We start from the raw sequence: 24,237 nt of genomic DNA, 5'->3' as shown, positions 1-24,237 counted from the left end.
ATGTCCAAAACTAAACTCTTTATCTTCCTCTAAAATCTTCTCCTCCTAACTTCCCTTTTTTCTGTTAATGCATCACCATTCTCCCAGTCACTCAGACACAAAATCTTAGTCAGCTTCCTCACTGTCATCTACTTCTGTCATCACTCTTTCTATTCTCACTGCGACTAACTTCTTCCTTGCTAAGGCCTGATATCCCTGTCTATAGGAATTCTTCCTACCCACAGGCGCCAAATTAATCTCCCTAATTCATAGCTCTGTTAACCTCACTGCTCTGTTGAAAACTCTCAATAGTTTTCCACTGCCTGCCAAATAAAATCCAAATTTCTTAGCCTGGCATTTAAGGCCCTCAGCCTGATACCAACTTACTTTCCATTCTCATCTCCTACTACTTCCCTGCACCCTCAGCTCTATTCCAAGACTTCCTGCCCTTTTCCCAAGAATAGCCTTCATTTTTATACATTTCCAAACCAAGGAATTTGTATTTGATCCTGGAGATAACAGGGTTCCCACATCTGGAACATCCCTCCCTCCCTCCCTCATTCTCCAGTGAAATCCTATATCTCCTTCAAGTTCAAATACCAATTACTTGATAATTCTTACCCCATCCACCAGTCCAAAATAACCTCTTACCCTTCTTAGCTTTTATAGGATTTAGAACTTCTCCAAATTTGTTTTAGGGTATTTGTGTGCCCTAGATAAGATTTGAAAAATACATCCCCCACGGTTTCCTGTCTGCTGAAATTTTGAGCCTTAACTAATATACGCAACTAATCATCATAAAAAAACCTTTGTGCCAAAGTGAGAGGAATTTAAGGGTACTAAAAATATCTTCACATAAAAAATGCCAGAAAGAATAATTTGTTGTATCCTTCCTCTTTATCCCCTTTTCCCACTATTCTATTTCATGCCACACTCTAGCATGGCTACCTGGCCTACCTGCCTACCCCTAGTACTAACTCTGACTTATGTCAATCTCTTTCTGTCCCTCCTAGACTGTAAGCTGCTTGAGGGCAAGGACCAGGGGTTTCCGTCAGAGACCAGCATAAAATGAAGAATAAGCTCTCAATAAATACTTTCTGAATTATCATGGAATCACAGAACAACAGAACTAGGAAATTATGGGATACTGAGGGCTTAAATGACTTGGTTCAAATATCAATTATTTTATGATTCTCCCTCCATCCTCTAGCCCAAAATGGTCTCTTCCTTCTCTGAGCTTTTATACCATTTTGTATCTCTCCACATTGTGTTAAATTTGTGTTAGTATATTTGTGTGGTTAAATAGTTAGCTAGATAGTTCATTAGTGGTTGTGATTAGAATCTAGGTTTTTTCTATGTTTATTGCAAAAAAAACTCTATAACATTCTGCCTCCAACTGAAAATGCCCAAGTTAAACTGCATCAGTCAAAATTATGAAGTTGTCAAGGGAAAGGTTCAATAGACTACGAATGATTTTTACAAACTTCCTCTTAATCGTACAAAGCACCACAAAGGAAAAAAACTGTTAATGGGTATTACAACTGATATATGTATGACAGTGTGCATTTGTGAGAGTGACAGATGATTTGTAAAGAGATTCACTGAAAAGTAATTACTGACATTTAGATCTTCTTTTCCTTTCAAGTTTAGGGTTTATGCAGCTTTGGTCCAGGGTTATATCCCTGCCCTATCTCCCTACAAATCTATAGATGGACCGGAACCTGAGACTAGTGTTACTGTGCTCAGATCACTTCTAGTCATTTTTAGCTATCATGCAACCCTAGCCCAGGGAAGATGGTTGGGGGGGAGGGGTAGAGAAGGGAAGGAGTTTGGAGGATTAAGAAGGGAGTAACTGACTCATTTTCTCCAACCCCTCCCCCCAACCTCAAGGCAAAACATTGGCTGCTCCCTTACTCAAGGCTTTGGTTTGCCCTGGCAAACAACACAAAGACCACTCTGCAGAGTCCTCAAAGAACCCGTTCTACGAATAAAGGTTGTTTTTTTCCAATGCTGCTAGGGAGGAGAGTGTTCTCCCTATGGAGCAGAAGGCAATATGCAAAGTAAGGAAAACAAATATGTAATAGCATCTCTCCCACTTACCTTTTATATTAACCTGTCCTTCCTTGGACACAGTCAACCCTTTATCATTGTGAGCTTCACAACTAAATGTTGCTGGTTCAGCAAGACCTATGGGAGAAAGAAGGTCAAAGAGAATGAGCATCACAGCATTATCAATGTAGAATGGGAAAAGATCTTGGAGGCTCTCTAGTCCAACTCTCTCAACAACAGCAAAGAAATAAATTATAGTTTATTATCCAGAATCTAAAATTCTGGCTCTTTTTCTATTTCTATTTTTAAGGGGGTTCATTCTCTCAAACCCTAGCTGGTTTTGAAATGCTTCTGGCTTTTAAAAGAAACTAACCTCAAATGAAACATTGCCCTTAAGAAAAGGGGCACTATCGGTCAAGTTCTGTTCTGAAGAACTTCTGCCAAAAATGGGAAGAAAGTCTTGTATGGTCAGACCACTTGTGTTTCCCTGACGCTGGACTTTTGAACAGATACAATGAATAACAAAAATGCTTCATTCTAGTTTCCAAACACAGAACGGAAGGGTGGGAGGTGCAGGCTCCAGTGTCATGAACAACTGTAGCCAGCAAGAGCTCCCAGGCCGAGATAATAGCACCATGAAATAATGTTACATTAGGAAAAACTCACAGAGGACATATTTTCTGTTTTACAGGGGTACGGTGAGTGGAATGAGGTTTAAACAACAACAACAACAACGGCAGAAAATACGTTAGATTCTTAAGCAATGAGACGTTACCGCATAAACTCAAGGCTCGGCTCTGTGAAGAGGGTTTCACAGAAAGAATTCCATACAAGGGGAATTTCCCAGCAGTTCAAAGTGCCACCATTTAAAAATATCTCTCTGTTTGTTTCTTCTATGCACCTGAGTTCAGTGTATTTAGTTAAGAGGAAAATAAAATGGGGACACCAATGATATGTGACCCTCACTTTAGGAAGGACATTGATAAACTGGAACATGTCTCAAGGGTGGTAACCAGAACGGTGAAGAGCCGGGCATGTTATAGTGGGGATTCCTTTATGGGATAGGTTGAAGTAGCTGACCTCCTAAATCCACCTCAACTCTGAGATTTCATGAGTCTTCTTTCTGACTTTAGCTATCTTTAAGGAAGGGCCAGCTTTCAGAACATGAGTAGGAGGCACAAAGTTGCAGTTGGGTTCCAAGAGATCAGTGGGTGGTTTGCTGGACAATAGTGAGACAAAAAGGCTGCAATGGAAAGAAACTTGGCCAAATGAGCATGGAGGAAGGGCTATGCCAGTTTAGGAGATAAGAAAACTGATTGTAGGCACCCAGGTCAGTGTTACTGTGTCACCTGCCCAAAGAGATCAAAATATATTTGAGGCAACTAGCAAGGGGGGGGGGAATAGAGATCTGAAGGATACTGACTTCTCATAGTCCACCCAAGGAGTAGGAAAGGTTGCTACAAAATGTATGTATGTTTATTTTTATGCTTCCTTGTAAGAGCTGGCTTAGGTGTTGTATTAATGGAATTATCTATGAAGGGAAAGCATTGGCAGAAAATTCCATCCTCTTCAGAGAAGTACCTTCCAACAAAAGGTAACTTGGTGGGTATGCTTTGAGGGGATTCTTTTTCACTTATAGATTAAACTAGAATACTAGATGGTCACTGAATCTCTTGCAGCCCTGAAATTCTGTGATTCTATAATATGAAAAAGTAGGGCTGATAAATATGAGAAAATACTTTAGATTTGGCAGAAAATAATTTTGTCTTCCCCTTTATTTTTACAAAATGTGCAGAAGATGAGAGAAATTTAAAGTTAAATAACATTGGCATGGGGCATGGGCAAAAATTCAGAGTTGTCTAGTAACAGGTTTCAGAATTAAAAGGGATCTCAAGGGTTCTCTGGTCCAGAGAGTTCTAAGTGTCTCAAGAACCCAAGAGGAAGCATGCCTATTCCACAGTAATGATCTCTAGAGTTTCACTGAGTATCCTATTCATTCCTGCATTTGATGCCATGATACGGTTAAGAAATGTTTATTTTTTATCTAAAATAAATCTTCTTTTCTTATAACACAAGCCCCTGTCCTCTTGTCTGGCTCCTTTTGGAAAACGCCTTCACAAGCAATAATAACTAGGGCGCTTTATGCAAAGAATACCTCTGAAACAGTTTTAAGGAACATTCAGTAACAGGATGTCCCCTTGACAATGAGAATTGCTGAGGGAAATCAAACAATGTTTTGGGCTTGTTTTTTGTTTTTCTTTTTTAATCAGAGTTAGACCAATGCCATAGGTTATAGATTAAGTAATCTTGTTAATGAATCAGATAAACAATTCTCACTTTTGTGCTAACATTAACTTTCTTATTGAAACAACCAATAATGAAGAATTAATTTCTGTTTGCTGTGACCTAGGACCTAAAAAAGACAAAATATGGAGCTGGAGGTCACAAGAAGCTGAATGCTTACTAAAAATATAGTTTTAGATGTTTAAATGTGGATTATTTTGCTTTATGAGTTTTAAATTACATCATTAGAGGGAGAATCTCACTCTGTATCTGAAGGTCAAAACCAAGGGTCTTTGGGGAGGGGACTAGAACGAGCATTTATTAAGTGCCTCCTCTGTGCCAGGCACTGTGCTAAGAATTTTTTTAAAATATCATTTGATCTTCTATCAGCTCTGTGAGGTAGGTGCTGTTATGATCCCCATTCTCATCCTCAGCTGAGGAGACTGAGACAGACAGAGGTTAAGGTAACTTGCCACAGCTAGGAAGAATTTAAGGGTGGGATCTGAACTGAGGTCTTCTTGACTCCAAATCCAGCCCTCTTTCCATTGCACCCCTAGCTGCCTCCTTTAGTTCATTTGACATTGCAAAGAAGCATGCTGGACTTCAAAATCTTCTCACAATAAAATTAATATGTTTTAGATGTCAAAGAGTTACAAAGCACCTTGGATCACAATCATAATATATGGGGACATTGGTGAATGAGCCATCAAAATTTAAAGGGTATTGAAACACTTGAACCTCCTTCAGAAGTAGATAGAAACAAGGAAGCTCATTTGAGCCTCACAACAACCCTGACAGGAAGGTGCTATTATTACTCTCACTTTACAGAAAAGGAAACTGAGGCTGTGAAAGGGTAAGTAATTTGCCCAGGGTCACACTACTAATAAGTATCTGGGACAGAATTAGAACTCAGCTCTTCCTGATTCCAAGTCCACTGTACCATTGTATATCCAATCCATTGTATCTCCTAGCTGCCTGGGTAAATTATACATGACAATCAGCATCACTGGTAAAAGACATGGTCCAAACGAGACCAAGATCAGATAATAAATTTAGAGCTGGCAGAGGCCTTAGAGATAATGCAGTCTGACATCTCATTTTACAAAAAAACAAAATCAAGCCCAAGAGTGGTAAAGTGATTTGTCCAATGCAAAGCCAACATAGAAAGTCAAATTCTCAGGCTACAGATTCAGGGCTCTCTCCCCTCTAACACACTGCTACACTCATGGCTGTGATCTCCACAAAGATCAGTTAATTTTACTCTGTTCCCTGACCAAAGAATAATACCCTAAATCTAGTAACCTTTATGAAAATACATGTATTAACTCTCTCCATAAGAGGAATAACTCCTCAAAGTCTATGTCCTATTGTGGAGGTCAGAAGCATCATCAACACAAAGGACAATATGTTGAATACTATACAACTGAAGCTCACTAGGCACAGCTTTTTATTTTGGGGCTTGGAGTAGAACAATGACAAAGCAATTATTAGCTATGGTTCCTTAAATATAACTCTGATATCAGAGGAAAAATATTAGTGGGAGGAAAAATTCATTACCTTCCTGTTCATAAATTTGTGTGCTTGTCCAAATCTGTCCAAATGACCAGAGCTACTGAAGGATTTTTGCTTTTCTATTCAGAGTTCTTTATTCTAGCAGATTAGAAAAGCACAATTCTGGGCCAATGAGATGCAAATTACTAGAACTTTAAACTGTCTGATATATAACTGAATTTTTCACAAGTAAAGGTTGATCTAATATCAAAGAGGTTTAGCTCCTCATATGTCAAAAAGACTTTCACCTATAAGGCAGTGCAAGGTACTCATAGTACCAGAGTTGTTCTGATTACTTTCTCAACAAAGTGTGAGTATTGAGGGCTCTAGGGTTTCAATGTAAGATGAAGGGTTTTTTAAAAAAATCCATTGATAGACTAAGAGCCTTTATTTTATATCTAGCCATGGGCTGCCCACAATATTTTATATATTATTCTCTAAGGAAGGAAATATAAGAATCCCTCTTAACACTGATGGAGTCCAAATATCTTGACAGGCTAGAATGCTGGGCTGAATTTAATGGGATGAAATTTAATTGGGATAAAAACTTAGGTTCAAAAAATAAGCTTTACAAGTACAAGATGAGGGAAGTTGCTGCTTGTCTGAAAAATATCAGGGCATTTTGGCAGATTTCAATCTCAGTAAGTCAACAATACAATATAACAGCCAAAAAAAGCTTACGTAATCTTAGACTGCATTAAGGTAGAAATGGCATCAAGGACTTGGAAAGTAATAGTACTGTAATGCAGAACATTATTTTACCATTTAGGTAGTAGAACCCTTTAGGCCATGGAAAACTCCAAATTCCTTAGCAAGACCCTCATCTGGCTGCTCAGGCCACAGCCCTCAGATCATATCTCTGGAAGCCTCCATTGTGAGAAAGTTTGCAGAGCATTATCATATCTAGATAGAGGGAGAGGGGTGTCCTTGAAAAAAAAAAAACTCTTCCTCTTGCCAGACTTCAAAGATCCATCCCCCTCCCTGTCCTGTATACTCCCTATATAAACCCTGGCTCGACCCCTGATGAGAGCTGCTTGATTTGGATGTGAATATCCCTGGCAGCCGCATGCTAATATAATAAAGTCCACAATTTAAAATTAGTCTGGGTGGTCAACTCGCTAATTTCTTGGTATAACATTTTGGAGGCCCCAGCGAGATAGCAGCGTACCGTGTCGCTGCAGAGACCCACCTAGAGAGGACATCGGCCTCGGGAGGGGGGAATTGTTCTGTTCTGACTTCTGGGGGAGCCGGCCCCTGACGATGTTCCAGTGCCCCAGGACTCAGGACTAGGAGAAGCCTCCCTCCCCGACTCCGACTGTACCTCAGTTCGGACTTCGTGGACCTGGTAACCCTCTGGAGGTAAATGTTTGCAAACCTGTTTTCTGGTGGGGAACGAGTGCCAGACGTGGCAGAGCACCTAATTAGTGCCTCAATCCCCCAGGCACCCCGAGACGTCGGGACTATACCTGTATCTGGTTCCTGGTACCCGGTTTCTGGTTCCTGGTTTCTGTCTTAGTTCTGTTGGGCCCGTGTCTCGTTCCTGGTTTCTGTCTCAGTGTTGGTCTTATTAGCTTATATGTGTAGAGATTGTGTTTTTAAGAGATTCTGTTTTGCAATCATCTGCCTGAAGCCACCTCTGTTTCATACTGAAAGACAGGTGTCAGACTGGATTGCAGACAGTTTTCTCCAGGGCAGTTCCTTTGACTTCCATTGGGAGGATGTGTTTGTGTTCAGGCTCTTATTGTTTGTCTGTGTCTGTGTTCTGCAATAATGGGGGGATACGGCCAGTACATCATTTCCCTCCCTTTTGGGTTGTTTGCAGCCAGACAGCCAAAGGCTGCAGCAGGACTCTGAAAAGTTGCCTTCATTCTCCCCCTCTCCCTCCCCGGGTAACAGCAGATTCAAAGCAGTGCGTGGATGGGAGAGGGAAAGAGAGAAGAATACTTCATTATTTAGGTTATACGGTTGGTAGAGGGCAAGTTGGGAAGGATTTTTGAAGTGTCAGGTCGGAATTAGAAAGGAATGAGATATGTACAGGTTTTAAGGGGATTTTAAATCATTAGAAAGAAAGGCAAGGAAGTTTAAGCATGTAGGAGAGAGGAGTGTGTGTAGAAAATTTGAAGGGAATATGATTTAGTTGCATGGTGTGACTGGAGGTTTTGAAAGAGAGAAGGTTTTGGGACTTTTGCATGAGTAGTAGTTTCTCTCTCTCTGCATTCTAACTCTGGCCAAGTTTGAGTGTGGAGACAAAGAGAAAAGTTCTTGTGTACCAGAACACAGACAAATGGTTTATGTTACTTGAGGACATTTTACATCAACTTAGTTTTAATGAATTCCATTTTTAAAGGTTTATTTTTACTTTAAGGTAGAAAGGAAAGATATCTATCACCTTAAAAATTTCTAACAAATGTTCTTCATCAAAGTTAGTGATTATTCCTTCTAACATCAGGATAAACTGTAAGCTTTTTAGAAAGGGAAATACTTTTTACAAAGTAATGTTTTGCAAAATCTTTTTGTATGATTTTTAGAAGGCCTACTAAATTTCCATTTGCAAGCTAATTTGTTGCAATAATTTAATACTGATAACAATTATGTCTTAATCCACTGTGAATTTTCTAAGTTTCATTCCTATGTAAAGTGTGTCCTTGAATTGGCCTTAAATGGGTGCTTTCAGAGAAACAGAGTCAATGGTTCCTGCTTCAGGTAGCATAAGAAAGGGCACTGGTCTCAAGAATGTAGGTTTGAAAGTTCAATGCCCCACTCTAAGTTTTTAAGGGGTGGACGTAGAAGTGAAAAAGATAGGACAGCTAAAACATCTTAGCAGATTCTGGAAGTTTTTGAGATTGATCATTAAGGAGTTTTTAAACACCTCCTTACAATCTTGTCACTCCTTTCCCCCACTTCCTCTGAGGGTATCTCTGTGTGGGGATCCCAAACAGCGCTGGGTTTCTCTATTAACCCCTTTCAGCCCAGATCAGATTAGGAAGAGAGTGTTTTACCCCTCTCTCCCCTGCCCGCAAATTCACCTTCCCCCACCTGGCTATAGGAAGGAAGGGGAGGGGCAGCAGCTACAGCCTGGAAGTATCTTCCAGCACACAGCCATGGGGAGTAAAAGGGGATGGGTCAAGGTAAAGAAGCCAGTCTATAGGGATGGGAGTGGCCCCAGGAGACTGTTGGACCTGGTGAAAGGGTCTAGAAAGAAGAAAGATTTTTTTTATTGGGTCAATTGTATTAGTTATGTTGCTGGAAGGGCAATTTCTTTTATAATCTAGAATGTTAAATTAATTGTGCCTTCAAAAAAAAAAAGGAGTCAATTTGGCTGTTGGGGCATTTTATATGATCCTGTTTTGTAACATTTCCTTTTAAATATTGTAATTCAAGGAAGTTAAGATTTTCAAATTTTGTCTCTATTGAAAGGGAATTTTCAGTTGAAATTGTTTTGTTATAATTTATAAAATTTGTGAGATTGTTAACTAAGTTTTGGGGTTATTGTTTTAATAAAACCTAAGATTGTTAATTGATTACTTGTGTGTGAAAAGGAGGGGCACATGGCAATTCCCCTTATTTTAAACTTGCCAGGATCCCTGGAAACTTGGGGGGGGAAAGGTCATCTGCCCTGAAAAAAAAAAGTGCAGCTTCCATATGTTTGTTTGACATGTGGCATGGGAAGGGAATTTTCTTAATTGAATGGGTTGTAAATTCAATAGAGCGGGAGGGTGTCAAAGTGTCCGTTGAAATTATAGACCAAGATATCTGTGTTTCTTTTACCATTAACATGACATAGCATAGTCTATGCCCATAAGATACCAAGATAAGAAAAGTCCCATTGTTCTGGAGAGTGTTTGGTCCCAGACATCTTGGGCTCCGTAATAACACACAGAAAGAATGTTGGTCAGTTCTATCTGGTCCTGGAAAGGGGTGTTTTTGGTTCACTTGAAAAAAAAGGTTAACTTATAAGCTAAAAAAAAAAACGCCCAAGCCTTGCTTTTAAAAAATACTTTAAAAAATACACTTGTTCAAAATGAGTGTGGAATACTGCAAGATATTGACTAGTCAAATCAATACATCTACTAAGTACTTACTGTATTCTCAGCTGTCCTAGAAGTCATAAGATTTGGGTTATAGTACTTTTTAATTAATTAGAGAAGAAAAAACTTAAGGTGTGCAATTATTTGAAGGCTTACACGTAGAAGATGGAAAAACATTTTTTTCCCATTTGATTCCAAAAGGCAAGACGAGAAATGGAGTGATGGGTGGAAATTATAGAGAGGTCAATTTACATTATATGTAAAGGAAAAACTCCCTAATAATTGTTTTTCTGTCGTGTCTGACTCTGTGACCCCATTTGGAGTTTTCTTGGTAGAAATACTGGAGTGGTTTGCCATTTCCTTCTCCAGCTCATTTTACAGATGAAGAAACTGAGGCAAAAAAGGTTACGTGACTTACCCAGGGTCACAACAGCTAATAAGTATCTGAGGCTAGATTTGAACTCAGGTCTTTTTGACTCCAGACCTAGCACTGTATCTACTGAGCTATCTAGCTATCCTTCAAAACAATTAAAGCTGTCCAAAAGGGCTGCCTTTAGAGGTAATGAATTCTCCATCACTAGAGGTCTTCAGACAAAGCCTGCTTGACCAACTAACTGTCAGATCAACTAATTATACATATTGTAATGACTGCTATATTGACTGCTGGTATTTATATAGTACTTTATTTACATTCTTGCAATTACCCCATAAGGTAGGTACTACAGGTACTATTACCCCATTTTGCAGATGAGGAAACTAAGCCTCAGAAAGGAAACACAGCTAATAAGCATCAATGGCAGCCTTCAAACTCAGGTGTCTCCTGGCTGAGTCCAGCACTCCTTCCTCTGACTCTTAGTAAATGTCTCCGTCTAAGCAAAGAGCTTGCCAAACTATCCTCTAGCAGTAAAATTCCAGACACTAGCCCTTTTCTCACAGTTAACTTATAAGCTAAAAAAAAAAAACGCCCAAGCCTTGCTTTTAAAAAATACTTTAAAAAATACACTTGTTCAAAATGAGTGTGGAATACTGCAAGATACTGACTAGTCAAATCAATACATCTACTAAGTACTTACTGTATTCTCAGCTGTCCTAGAAGTCATAAGATTTGGGTTATAGTACTTTTTAATTAACTATGGTCAGAGAATGAGAATGGCTTACTCTATTCTAGTCTTTGTGGTAAAGTGAAAGACCCAGGATACAACACTAATGTTTATAAAAGGCAAGGTGGAAATTAATTAAAATGCATTGGTCTGTATAATAGGTATAATAATACCTACTTCAGGGTTTCCTTAGGGTTAAGATAAGAGAGCAGAAAAAAAAGAAGCCTCAAGAAGTTAAAAACAACTATATAAATCCAAATGACTACATTTTTCTCATACCTAGTCTGCTCTGGCTAAGATTATAAGCTCCCTAGGGATAGGCACTGGGTCAATCTAACTCACCTGAGCCCCTTCAATAGGTAATTGATCACCACCACAGGTGAGCTGGTAAATGCTTAACAAAGGGGAGGAGAGCAGAATGTACACAAGACATACTTTTAAGTTTAATCCGCATATAACACTTTCTTAGGTCTAGACAATCAACAACAACAACAACAAAAAAAACCCCAACAACAAATCAAGGCCTGAATTTTAGTGTTTGCAAATTTCTGAGGTGTAAATGTAAATTTAACAATCTTGGAACCCACTCTGGTACTTCCCTGGATCACTAAAGTCTTTAGCATCAGCCTGACCTGCCTTTCAAAACCTTAAAAAATGAGAAAATAGCCTGAACTTCTCTGGAATACTTTATAATTGTTTAGAAACCAGGCTTCAATTTAGACCTAGCAGACTAAATTTAAGTCAGAGTTTTTCACTTAAAGCTAAATCAGGAATCATTATATAAATAAGAATAAAGACTGTGAGCCCCACTTTGCCATTCTCAAGTGACTTATAAGGATATTTACTATTTACTTGGCAAATATCAAATAAATAGCTCTCCATTTGATTACTGCAGTCATCCAATGAAGTGATGAACTCATCACTTAAAACCACACATTAAAAACTGTTTAGACTAAAACATGACTAATATCATAATTACACTTTGGCAGAACTCCATCATAACACTGTGGTCAGAGGATGAGAATGGTATCTCTGTTACAGGTTTCTGTAGTAAAATGAAAGAGACACAGAATGCAACAGTGAATATAAAGGACAAGATTTGACCCATAGTTCTATTTCTAGCTTTTCCCAAATTGGCTATATGACCCTGGGCAAGTAACAGTCTCTCTAAACTTCAATCTAATCCTCTGTTGAATGGCATGATCTCTAAGGTCCCCTCCAGCTTTATGAAACTCTGAATTTATGGTGTAAATAATTTGAAAACATTGTTCCTTGTATACTATATTAGTTAGAAATTTAATGTATTTCCCACCCCAAACCAGCATATCTGGAGAGTGTGGTATAGTGGATACAGGCACAGCCTTAGAATCAGGAAAACCTGAGTTCAAGGTCCACCGCTGACACACTTTCAGCATGAAGTGCTACCCATTAGAAAATAAAAGATATAGTAAAATGAGTGGCCCATTGTTTGATATAAAAATGAAATTCTAAGAGAGACCAAGTAATATTTCATAAATGCCTACTGTGTACAAAGCACTCTGCCAGAAGCTGGAGGAGATACAAAATTTTCAAAGATGCCAGCATAAGCTGGTCTCTATGATCTCTCAATAGTTACAACCAATGGCCTTTCCCGAGGTCTCATCATTTTGGACCTCTCTGTAGCCTTTGAGACTGCTATCACCTCCCCATCTTCCTTTATACTGTCTCCTCTAAATGCTAGCTTTAATTATTATTACTGCCTTCTTAATGCAGGGAGGTAACTTTTACCGGTTACATATCACTGAGACAGTAGGATGTGAACCATGCGGGAGTATGACAATGGAGGACTACAGCCTCTTTCAAAACAAGAGAATGTATGGAATGTGCAGCTCATAACATTACAAACCTCAATCCTCTGTTCCTCCCACTACTAGTCTCTTCTGCTGCTACTGAACAGGGATGACTGGATACAAGGCAAAGTTATCAAATAATAACTAAGCCCTTCAAGCAACAAGATCACCTTTTTATTATTCCCTAGCTGATCCTCTACTATACTCTTCAGAACAGTTACTTCAAAGCTTTTCTTCTATCTTCAGGACTCTCACACCAAATCATTATCATAGCTAGCATCTATATAGGATATAAAGGTTTGCAAAGTGCTTTACATTCTCTCATTTTATCCTGGGAGGTTGGTGCTGTAATCATTTCCATTTTATAGATAAGGGAAGGGGAAGGGAATAAGCATTTAGATAGCACCAACTACGGGCCAGGCACTGTGTTAAGAACTTTAAAAATGTTTCGTTTAATCTTCACAACAGCCCTGAGAGGTAAGTGCTGTTATTATTCCCATTTTACAGTTGAGGAAACTGTGGCAGACAGAGGTTAAATGTCTGAGGCTGAATTTAAAAATAAGTGTTCCTGACTCAGGATCCTGTGCTCTATCCACTCGCTTCCCCATCCTCTCAGCAGGGTACTTAAACTCATACTTTACTGAGAAAATAGAGGCTATGTACTATGATGCAGTCACATTTCTTTCTAACTCTACATCTCAAAATTCTTTAATGCTATCTTCAGTTCTCTTATCTTCTACTCCTGTATCTGATGAAGGGACATCCATTTACTAACTAAATGGGCCCACCCTTCTACATGAATCTTTGATCCCATCCCCTCAAGAAGATTCCATACCCAATCATTCTCTCTCTCTCTCTCTCTCTCTCTCTCTCTCCTCTCTCTCTCTCTCTCTCTCTCTCTCTCTCTTTCTTTCTCTCTCTCTCTCCCGCTCCCTATCAAGTGAAGTAGATCATTCCTTGCTGCTTAGAAACATACCCAGGTCTTCTCCTTTTTCTTTCTTTTCTTTCTTTTTTTTCCCTTCTTTTTCTGAAAAAACTCTCACTTGACCCTATGATCCCCTCAACTGATTCATTCTATATCTCTCTTCCCTTTCACAGCCAAACTCCTAGAAAAACAAAAAATAAGCTATCTCCACACATTGTCTCCTCTTCCTCTCCTTTCACTCACTTCCCAACCCCCTTAAAGTCTGGTTTCTGACTCCATTACTGAAATGAAATGATTTTCTCCAAAATTGCCTCCTAATAATATCTTAACTGCCAAATCTGATGGTCTTTCTCAGAGATAAGACAAAGGACAGTTTCCCATCAAAAGCTTTAATTTAAATTCTTGCCACAGATTATAATTCTTACAGAAGAATGCACAATGTGACTTACCAGAGACGGTTAGAACAGAAGGAGATTTTTCTGGCTTGTTGGTAACACTATTGCTATTTCGAACCCAAAAAATTTTGACAGGTTCAGGAGGTCCCACTGCCTGACAGGTGAGATTGAAGGCTGTGTTTCTGCTAACATTCATGCTCTCTGGGTGTTTAGTGAAATAAGGAAGTCCTTAAAAAGAGAATAAAAAATAACATTAAGAAAAAACAGAAAGAAAAAGGTCCTGAGGAAAATATCAATTCTACCAAAAAAGTAGTTTATTTCTTTACAACCTTCTCAAGGCCTGGAAAAAACTCAATGAACCTGATAAAAGCCTATTAAAAAGAATACAATGGCTAATTCCTACCAATCAACCTACACCACAATTTTATTTTCTATACAAGTTCTCCGAAGGTTTCGTAATTGTATTAAAATGTTAAAAAAAAGTAAAAAAGTAGTGTGAAACAGTGATAATAAGAAGCCATTAAAATATTTGTAGCTCACTGCTATAATGCAAACTCATGGGTTTTTGTTTTACTACAATAAACATAAAGTCAAAGAAAAAGTATATTCATTTTTATGTTCAGTTTTAGTCTTTTCACTTTATATATGTGACTTATAATAAGCACCATCATCATCATCAACATTATTGAACTGGAAAGTTTTCAGAGAGGGGTAATCATGATGGTAGAAGCCCTCAAATTCATAATATATGAGAACTGGTAGAAAGAAGTAGGGGTGAGGCAAGGTGGCACATGCCTATAATTCCTGTTCTTTTGGAGGCTGAGGCTGGTAGATCACTTGAGTTTAGGAGTCCTGAGCTACAGAGGACTAAACTGATTAGATGTTCAAGCTAAGTCTGGCACCAGTATGGCGAAATCTCCCAGAAGTGGGGAAAGGAACCACCAGGCTATCTGAAGAGGGACAAATTAGCTCATGTCAGAAACAGAGCAGGTCAAAGTTCTTATGTTGATCAGCAGTGGAATCAAGATAGGGAAGTGAAGAAGAAAGAAGGAAGACAAAAGAGGAAAGAGGAAGAAAGAGAAAGAGGAGGAGAAGGCAAAACTAGGAACAAAAGACAGAAATTCTATAATGTCACCATGAACCGGTATAGCATTTTTACAGTTTTCAAAGCACTTTTACATACATTATCTCATTTGGACAGCTAAAAAGTTTAAATCCTAACTGGCAAGATCTACTAGAAACCCAAATATGGGGCCATTTAAAACAGAAGCTTAGCAGTACCTCCAAGCATTCCAGTAGATATATATTTGGTACATGTGCTAAAAATTGAACAGATCCAACAGCTTCTAAGGTTTTTTTTTTTTATCTTGAGATCAGAATAACTCACTGGTTCTAGTTTGGATATCCTAGGAATGTTGGAAAATTGGTGTTTGGAGACTCAAGAATGTATGCAAAGTTATTTGGATATAATGACTAATTCCTACCCTGGGTATTTTCCTGGCATCCTGACAAATGAAAGCTCCCCTAATTTTTCCAGATGAGTGGCAAACTATGGAGAATCTCTCTTGATGAAGCTATTCCAAACCTTCAAAGGTGATCTGTCCTCTTTTGGGTCAGTCTTGGGCAATACTCTGGGTTATGCATCTTTTCCCCTTTTCCTTTGCTAACCCTTCTTCTATCCAACAACAAAAAAGCATGTTCCATAAAGATATTTAACTCTTTAAGCAATTTCTCAGAAGAATGGGTAGCAAGGAAAAGTTTCCATGGGAAAAATGCTTCTTGCTTTAATCACAAAACAAAATGAATATCTTGGGGGGGGGAGAAGAACATGACTTCAGATCTTAGGGAAAGGGCAGGAGGCAATGGCTAAACATCAATCCGAACCCAAGAAAGATAGTCACCCATTTTGTGTTTCATTTCCTTTAAGAGTAAGTTGAGACTAATAAATGGTAAACCAACAATAGTGGAAGATGCCAAGTAACCAAATATCCATTTGCACCAAAGAGGCAACAAATGTTATCAGCAGACAAGTAAATATGAAAGCGATTTCAGAGAGGCTTCATTTTGCAGTGGAAACAGCACTAAATTTAGACATGGGAGAAATCTTGGTTAAGATCTCAGCTCTGATTAGTTATGTGACCACAGGCAAATCCCTTAACCTATGCCTCAGTTTCCTTATCTGTTCAAACCACGCTGTCTGTTCTCCAGCCATTATCCCCATCTCCCTCCCCAGAAAAAACTTGGATTCTGCCTATGGAACCATCTTGGGCAAGAGATTTCAGTTAATCTTGTCCAAATCCAGTCCTCCACCTCACTTCCCAGCCACTTCCCAGTGTATTCCCTCCCTCTCCATGTCTTTTGTTTATAGAGTTTTTTCAATAGACTGCCTTGCTTACTTGTATCTTTATCCCCAGAGCTAAGAACAGCATCTGACCCATATTAGTCAAGTCAACAAGTTTTTATTAGGTACCTACTATGTGCGAGACACTGTGCTAAGTGCTCAGGATATAAAGAAAAGCAAAAGACAATTCCTACTTTTAAGGTGCTCAAAGTCTAATGGAAGAAAACATTAATAAGTGTTTAATAAATGTTTTCTCTGTCTATCAAAATGGGGGCATTAATACCCACAGTCTTTACTTCAAAGGATCCTAACAAAGCCTTCGGTGAGCAGCCCAATTCTCTCAATCATTTGTCTTTTGACTTACCTTGTACTTCAATGTAGATGGGCTCAGACACAATTTCATCACTGTTTATTCTTAATTTGCAAAAGTAGGACCCATTATCAGAGCGCTGCACATTGTTTATGCTTAAAAGAAAAAAAAAAGATTTTTACTTCCTAGACTAATGACTATCCTGAATAATCCCCACAACAGAAACGAGACATTAATTGAAAGACTTAATTGACAAGGTGGGTATGGCTTTGAAACTTTCAGTTCCTTGTCTCTTCTTCCCTCTTCTAAACCCCACCACAGACCCCACAGAGTTTTCCATGCTGTAAATACCAATGATTTACAAATAGGAAGAAGTACTGTCATGCACACACAATTTATTTCTATTTCTCAAGTTTCCAACCCCTTTAAAGTTGTCTTTGGAAATTATTTCTAAGGAAGAGAAGCAGGGGACCACAAGAGCATGGTGTTGCACCACTTTTAGACTGGTCACTACTTGTTGATTTTTGCTTAACTGTTTTCTTTGTTTCAAGGGCAGGTTCAGTTCAACTTCTTCTTGGCCTTATTGAGGCTAAGATCAAGTGAAAATAACTGTGATGGAAAAACAAAATCCATCAATAAAACTTTTTTTAAGGAAGAAGTGATAAGTGTCAGCATAACCAGACAGATGCAGAGAAATTTACATTCATCAACCATTGTCATCTAGGTGATATAGCTGATACAGTGTAGACCTTGGAGTCAAAAAGAGCTCAGTTCAAATCCTGCTGTAGACACTGACTAGCTTTGTGACTTTGGACCAGTCACTTAACCTCTCTCTGTTTCAATTTCTTCTTCTGTAAAATGGGGATAATAGCAGCACCTACTTCACAGGATTATTGTAAGGATCAAATGAGAAAACATACATACAATTCAAAGCAAAGCTTAAAGTGCTATAGAAATGCCAGCTCTTAGCTATTATTATTTTTATTCCTTTGACTGCCAAAATTGGCCACCCAGCTTCAAAAATTTTGTGGCAACAATTCTCATTTTCTGAACAACACTGGAGATTTGTACATATGGATTCCCTAACCCTAGGGAGCTAAAGGAATGACCATTGAATCCAATTCAATGGGGTTTTTTTTGCGTTTTAAAAAATTCAATGTTTATTAATATTTACTGGGTGCAAGATATTGTGCTAAGCTCTGCAAATACAAATATAAAAATAAAATAGTTCCTGCCCCCAGGGAATTTATATTCAATGAGGGGGAGGGTGGAGAGTAATATAACATACCTTCAGGTAAGTAAATGCAGAATAATATGAAGAGGGAGTGAGCACAGACAACTTGGCATATGAGTTTGGGCCTAAAAGAAAAGTAGTATCTGAGCTGAATCTTGCAGGACACTAGAGATTGATTGTAAGAGGAAAAAAGGAGTAAGGATAGCATCTCAGTGTCCTCCACCTGTGCTTAACTCTATCTTTCTCCAGCTAATAGCTGTTCATGAAATATATACTTGCTCCCCAGATGGTGCCTCACCTACTAACTTCACATAATTCTGTTACGAGCCAGTAACAAGAACTACCTAAGACAGGAGTTTTCACTGTACTATACCAAGTTATTTATTATTTTATTAGTTATTATTGTTGCTAGTGCTCAAAACATTCAGTTGCTTGATCTAATGGATGTGGGCATTCCCTCCATCATTTGAGATCCTAACTCATCCCCCACCTTAGTATCTTGTAGTTCTCATCTTTCTCAGTGGAGTTCAGAAAGAAATGTTCTGAGATAAGTCATTCTCCTGCTATTATTATTTTATACTTAATGTTCTACAGACTATAGCAGAGGTGGATAAAATACTTTTTGTAGCTGAATAAAAATATTAGTATGTTAGCTCATCCACTGCAGGGCCACTGAAAAGATCCTTGGTACAACTCTTGTAGCAGAGAGGGCAATTGGGATGATATGCACTCCATCCTCTTCCCACATGGTTTTGATCCTTGCTTCCACCCCCCATTCCCCCCGCAGGCATACTGCCACTGGTGGTGGAGCTCCACTGCTGCCTCGTTTCCACAGGTGCAAAATTCCTAAATAAGGATCAGCACTTTCTATTCCCTGTGAAGATCGTATACTCCATGAGTCCAGAAATCATTTCATTTTTACGTTTGTGTCCCAATGTGTGTCTAGCAAAGTGCCAAGCAAATAGCAGACACTTTACCATATGTCAAGTTAATGTTTAGGAGTGGCTTTTTCCCTTTCTAAGGAATATAACTTGACTTCCTAAACTGAACATGTCTAATTTCCCTGTTAGCAAATACAAAAGAATGAATTTTCCACCAACTGTCTCAAAATATTACCTTGGTAAGATTCGAACTCACAGAAGTTCAGAATTAGAAACTTGCAAAGTAAGGTAGTCCAATAAGGGATCATTATCAATAGAAATGGAAATTCTTTATTTTGGGAATCAAACTGAATCAGTCCTTCCTATGGAAAGTGCTAAGGCATGAAGATCTCAAAAGCAGCTGCTTTCCTATTTTCTAATTTTTTGTTTCTTTCTTGTGGTTTTTCCCCCCTTTTGTTCTGATTCTTCTTTTACAACATGACTAATGTGGAAATATGTTTAATATGATTGTACATGTATAGCCTATATCAGATTGCATGTCATTTTGGAGAGAGGGGAGGGGAAGGACAGGGGAAAATTTTATAAAACTTTATCAAAATCTTATAAAAGCGAATGTTGAATCATGAAATAAATAAATAGATGATAAAAAAAAACAGATGCTTTTCTTCTTTGAACACTTGGGTCCTTCCTAAATTGCACTTCATTGAAAGCTAATTTGCTGACTTTCCTAACTAGTTACAATATTTAAGAGCTTTTAATCTAGTCTTTATTAATCTATTATTGCCATTGAATTATCTTTCATTTTTTAACTCACAGGCTATGGCTACACAATGCTAAAAGAGATCTGGTCAATGTATTCAATTAAGTAAACCTATTAGTTCAATGAAAAAAAAATTTAGTCAAGACCAATTGTTTGGTTGACATAACCAGTCAAAATGCTCAAAGTGGTGAAACATTACAAAGATGAAGGTAAATCATATGGATTCATTTTCCCATTGGTAAGTTCTTCCCAGAGCCTCTATTCTGGGGAAAGTCCCCCAAAGAGCCATCTCTCATTCTCTGGACTCAGAACTCACACTCCTACTTTATCCTTCCATCTTCCCCTGACTCCTGCTTTTCAGCTCTCCTTTTATGTGTTTTCATCCCCAGTTAAAAAGTAAGCTCCTTCAGGGTAGGGACTGTCTTTCTTTTTGCCTGCATTTGTATCCCCAGCATTTGGCACATTGCCTGGCACATAGTAAACCCTTAATAAACGTTTGTTGACTGACTGAAGGCTGTGTCATTTTCATAGGAGCTAAAAGACCCTACTGCCTATTAAAAAAAAAAAACTCAAGAAACCTATGGAAATGCCAATAGAGTGTATACCACAGGATTGCTAGGATGGTGGTAATTCTGAGTTTACTTCCTGCAAAAGAACCAAAGAACGTTTTTAAAAATCTTTTTATATCTTTCTTCCTTTTCAGTCCTGCTTTTTCTCTGAGAGAGTCATAATACTGTACCAAGGACCAAGTCCAAGAACAACAAGCAGAAAGTTTTGTTTTGTAGAAAATTATATTTTGATTACTTGGTGGAATAATTATGGGGAAACTACTATGGCTTCTACTTTACAGGGCTCTTTCCTCTCTGTAGTTTTTTAGTTAGTAGGTACAAAAGGAAACTAATATCCATCTACCTTAGGAGGTTCTGACCAATAAGTCACGCCAAAAAATTGCTGGCCAAAAAGACCTAAAAGGTAGAGTGAGATGACAGAAAGTGCTGCAATGAAAAAAGTCGTTTTCTTGCAGTCTTTATTTAGTACAGCTTCAAACATGAGGATTTAGTTTAATCTTACTATTTTCCTTCTCTCCCAAACTTGAACTCCAGTCCCACATTACCATTAGTTGCCTCCTCTTCACTTTTATACATCCAAAAACGTAACTCCTTGTTTTCCCCCAAAACTCAACTATGGTGGGAATGATATCCTAAACTCCCCACTCCTTCTTATTCAAGTTAGCCTAGTTTTTTTTTCTTAAAAGGTACTGAAACTGTTTTTTGAAATTTAATTGGCTCAGAGAACTAAAGGTTCAGGCTCTTGACACCACTTTCTGATTGCCAGAGTTAAAAAAAAAAACCACCAGGGGAGCTCCAAAGGTACTTGGCTGGCAGACCATAATGAACAATTCAGAGGCAGGGGAGCTTCAGTTGAATTAACTTGCAGTGGTTCAGGATCAGGATGGTCTGAGTTCAAATCTGGATCAGACACTAGCTGTTGTGATTCTGAGCAAGTCAACCTCTGTCTGCCTCAGTTTCCTCAACAGGAATATATATAATAGGGATCATAATGTAATAGTGATATAATAGGGATCACAACAGCACCTATCTCATTGTGAGGATCAAATGAGATAATTTTGTAGAGTGCTCAGCATATTTATAAAGTTCCTACTATGTGCCTAGCACATAGCAGGTGCTTAATAAATGCTAGGCATATAGCAGGCGCTTAATAAATGCTTCTTCCCTTCCTTGATGTATATCCTTGCTGAACAGCCTTCCCCTACTATGGCTCAGTAAATCTCTTTTTGTTCATTGTTGAATGACCTACAATTTGTTAATTGTTTAATGAAATGGCTTCATTTCATTCTAGTATGGAACCTAAACTAGCAAAGGAGTCAGGCCTAGCCCAGAATACAACAGCTCCTCTGAACATCTCTATTTTAATTGAGGAAATTATCGTCCTCCCAGTTCTCTACATTCACAATCACAGGACCATCCTTGACTCTTCTTTCTCCCTCAGTCCCTATGGTCAATCAGTTGCCAAGCCTCGTCTATTCTTTCACAAGCGCTCTCCAATCTCTCCCTTTTTTTCACTCTCAAAACTTCTGTACTAATTTAGGTCCTCCTTATCTCTCACCTGGACCAGTACCATAATCTCTTATTCAGCTTCCTTGCTTCCTATTTCTCCTCTCACAAATTCATCCTCCAAATGAATATTCTTAACACGGGTCTGGCTAGATTGTTCCTTCATTCACAATCTTAGTGGATCCCCACTGCTTCTAGAATAATTTATTCTAAAACCAGCATATAAAGCAACATGGCTCCCACCCACCTTTCCTGGCTTATGTCTGTATCTTCAAGTACTCTCTCTGTTAGTTAAACTGATCTATCTCCTCACACACCATAGTCAACCTCCTAACTCCATGCCTTTTCACAAGTAGGTCCCCACGCTTTCTCACTGCCACACAGACATCCCTAGCTCAGATGCCACCTCCTACAGGAGGCGATGGCCTTATCCCAGGTATTGGTGCTCTATCATACTTACAATTACCTTGTAAATGCTTTTTGTTTTTACTTCTCTATGTACATGCTACATCCCCTCTCCCAATAGAATTAAGCTCCTTAAAAACAGGGGTAGTTTAGTTTTTTAGTTTGTATCCCCAACACCAATGTGCCTTACACATAGTAGGTGAAATAATCAAAATTGATTCTGTATCATTTTTTATTGATACTATTTACAATTAATTGATTTTGTCCTATAACTGCTTAAGTCATGGTTCTCTGTCTCTGAACTTAGTTTAGAAATCAGCTGGCCTGTAAACGGTTAAGTTTAGAAATCCAGTTCTTTTGCTAATTAACCAATGTTCTATTCTTGCCTGAAAGAATTCTGCTATTGGGGGATGGAGCTGTCCACAAAGGAGTTGGGATCTAGTATCTTTATACCACCAAGCTATCTTTCAAGAATGTTCGGTTTGCTATCCAAAGAAGTCTGGGCCACTGTCTTGCAGGTGGACTCGAACAATGAACACTTCTTAAGTCACAGGAGGAAAAGGGGGATTTATTGCTAGCCCCTCAGTTCTCTACTTCCAACCAATCCTATTGTTCCCAGTACCTCAGCTATGTAACCAGTCATGTTGTCCTCAACACCATGATGTCACCCACCATGCTCTATTCTTTGTTCTGTACTCCCCAAAACATATAAAAGAAAATTGTCCCCCTCATTTGGGATCTTAACTTTCTGGGGAAGTTGAGATCCTATTTATTGGTAAATTCATGCTTTACTAATAAATTGGTTGTGCTCAGAACTTTGTGCCTCAGTTTATCTTATTTTAGCTGTTACACAGGCACCTAACAAATAGTTGCTCAACTGAATGAAACTGATATGGAGAACAAAGAAACATTCCAAATTCATCATGGCCCTTAATATTCAACCTGGATCAACTGGCTTTTTGATATCAAAGTTGAGTAGTACAAAGATAGAAAATCAAATAACTGGGATTTGGAGTCATTTAACATTACCAGTAGAGATCTGAAAACCAAGGTGTTAGATAAATTGATTAAGAGATGGCATTACTTCATACTATCTGTCAGCAATAACCCTAGTGCAGGCTTGTAGCAATTTGTAGTGTATAAAGATTGGTGATTTTACTTTTTATAACCTATAGTGTAGAAGATATGCAGGAACATTAGGCTAATACAAAAGAAAGAAAAAAGTTAGCCATGATTTATTTAAAAGCTGATGCAGTTACTTTTACTAAGCACTATGCCAAGGACTTGTTACAAATATTATCTCATTTGATCCTCACAACAGCTCTGCAAGGTTTTACAGTTGAAGAAACGGAAACATACAGGGCTAAGTGACTTCCCCAGGGTCAAACAGCTTGTAAGTGTCTGAGACCAGATTTGAATTCAGATCTTCCTGACTCCAGGCCCAGAGCTCTTACCCCTGTGCTACCAACTGTCTCTAATTTCTATGTTAATTTGTTAATTTTCTTTCTCTAACAGGAAAATGCTTTTAAATCAGAAATGATTTAACATTTTAAAATGCCATTAAGAGGCAGTGTGACATAACGGAAAGAGGTCTGAATTTGGACATCCTGGCTTGGAATCTCAGCTCTGTGACTGACAACTTGGGTGAGCCTGGACAAGTGCCTTTACTCAACTTCTCATATGTAAAGTAAAGAAGTGGAACTAGATGACATCTAAGGTCATATGTAAAGTAAAGGAGTGGAACTAGACGACATCTAAGGTTACTTTCAGCTAGAAATCTATTACCCTATGATTAATTTTTTAAATGACATTCCTAATACATATTTATGTCCTTTAGCCATTGTTCCATTGAGGAGAGTATACTTTTAGATAATTAAGGAAATACAAACTGTCAATAGCCATATGAAAAGATATTCAAATTTCTTAATAAGCAAATAAATGCTGAAATAAAGACTACCTTAATAAGATATTTCTTTGCACTTATTATAAGAGCAAAAATGCCCCCCCCCAAAAGATAAAAATTCAGTATTGGTGGAGTGATAGGGAAACCAGAATACTAAACACTGTGGCTAGGACTGCAGGTTGGTATAAA

At 38.4% G+C, this 24,237-nt stretch overlaps 1 protein-coding gene across 2 annotated transcripts in view; it reads right to left on the bottom strand.

The window, feature by feature from the left end:
- MERTK (MER proto-oncogene, tyrosine kinase) overlaps positions 1–24,237 on the bottom strand; it is a 136,259-nt gene that overhangs the window by 72,643 nt on the left and 39,379 nt on the right. For both annotated transcript variants that reach the window (XM_020987554.2, XM_020987562.1), the window contains exons 3-5: positions 16,845–16,945; positions 14,194–14,367; positions 2,080–2,166 (exon numbers count right to left, since the gene is read on the bottom strand). In XM_020987554.2, the coding sequence (XP_020843213.1) occupies positions 2,080–2,166; positions 14,194–14,367; positions 16,845–16,945 (362 nt within the window). The remainder of the gene's footprint in view (positions 1–2,079; positions 2,167–14,193; positions 14,368–16,844; positions 16,946–24,237) is intronic.

This window comes from Phascolarctos cinereus, unplaced genomic scaffold (genome assembly GCF_003287225.1).
Source record: "Phascolarctos cinereus isolate Bilbo 61053 unplaced genomic scaffold, phaCin_HiC Scaffold_2;HRSCAF=192, whole genome shotgun sequence".
Classification (NCBI taxonomy): domain Eukaryota; kingdom Metazoa; phylum Chordata; class Mammalia; order Diprotodontia; family Phascolarctidae; genus Phascolarctos; species Phascolarctos cinereus.
Note: the sequence above shows the minus strand (reverse complement) of the source record. Positions and strands in the feature narration are given on the sequence as shown.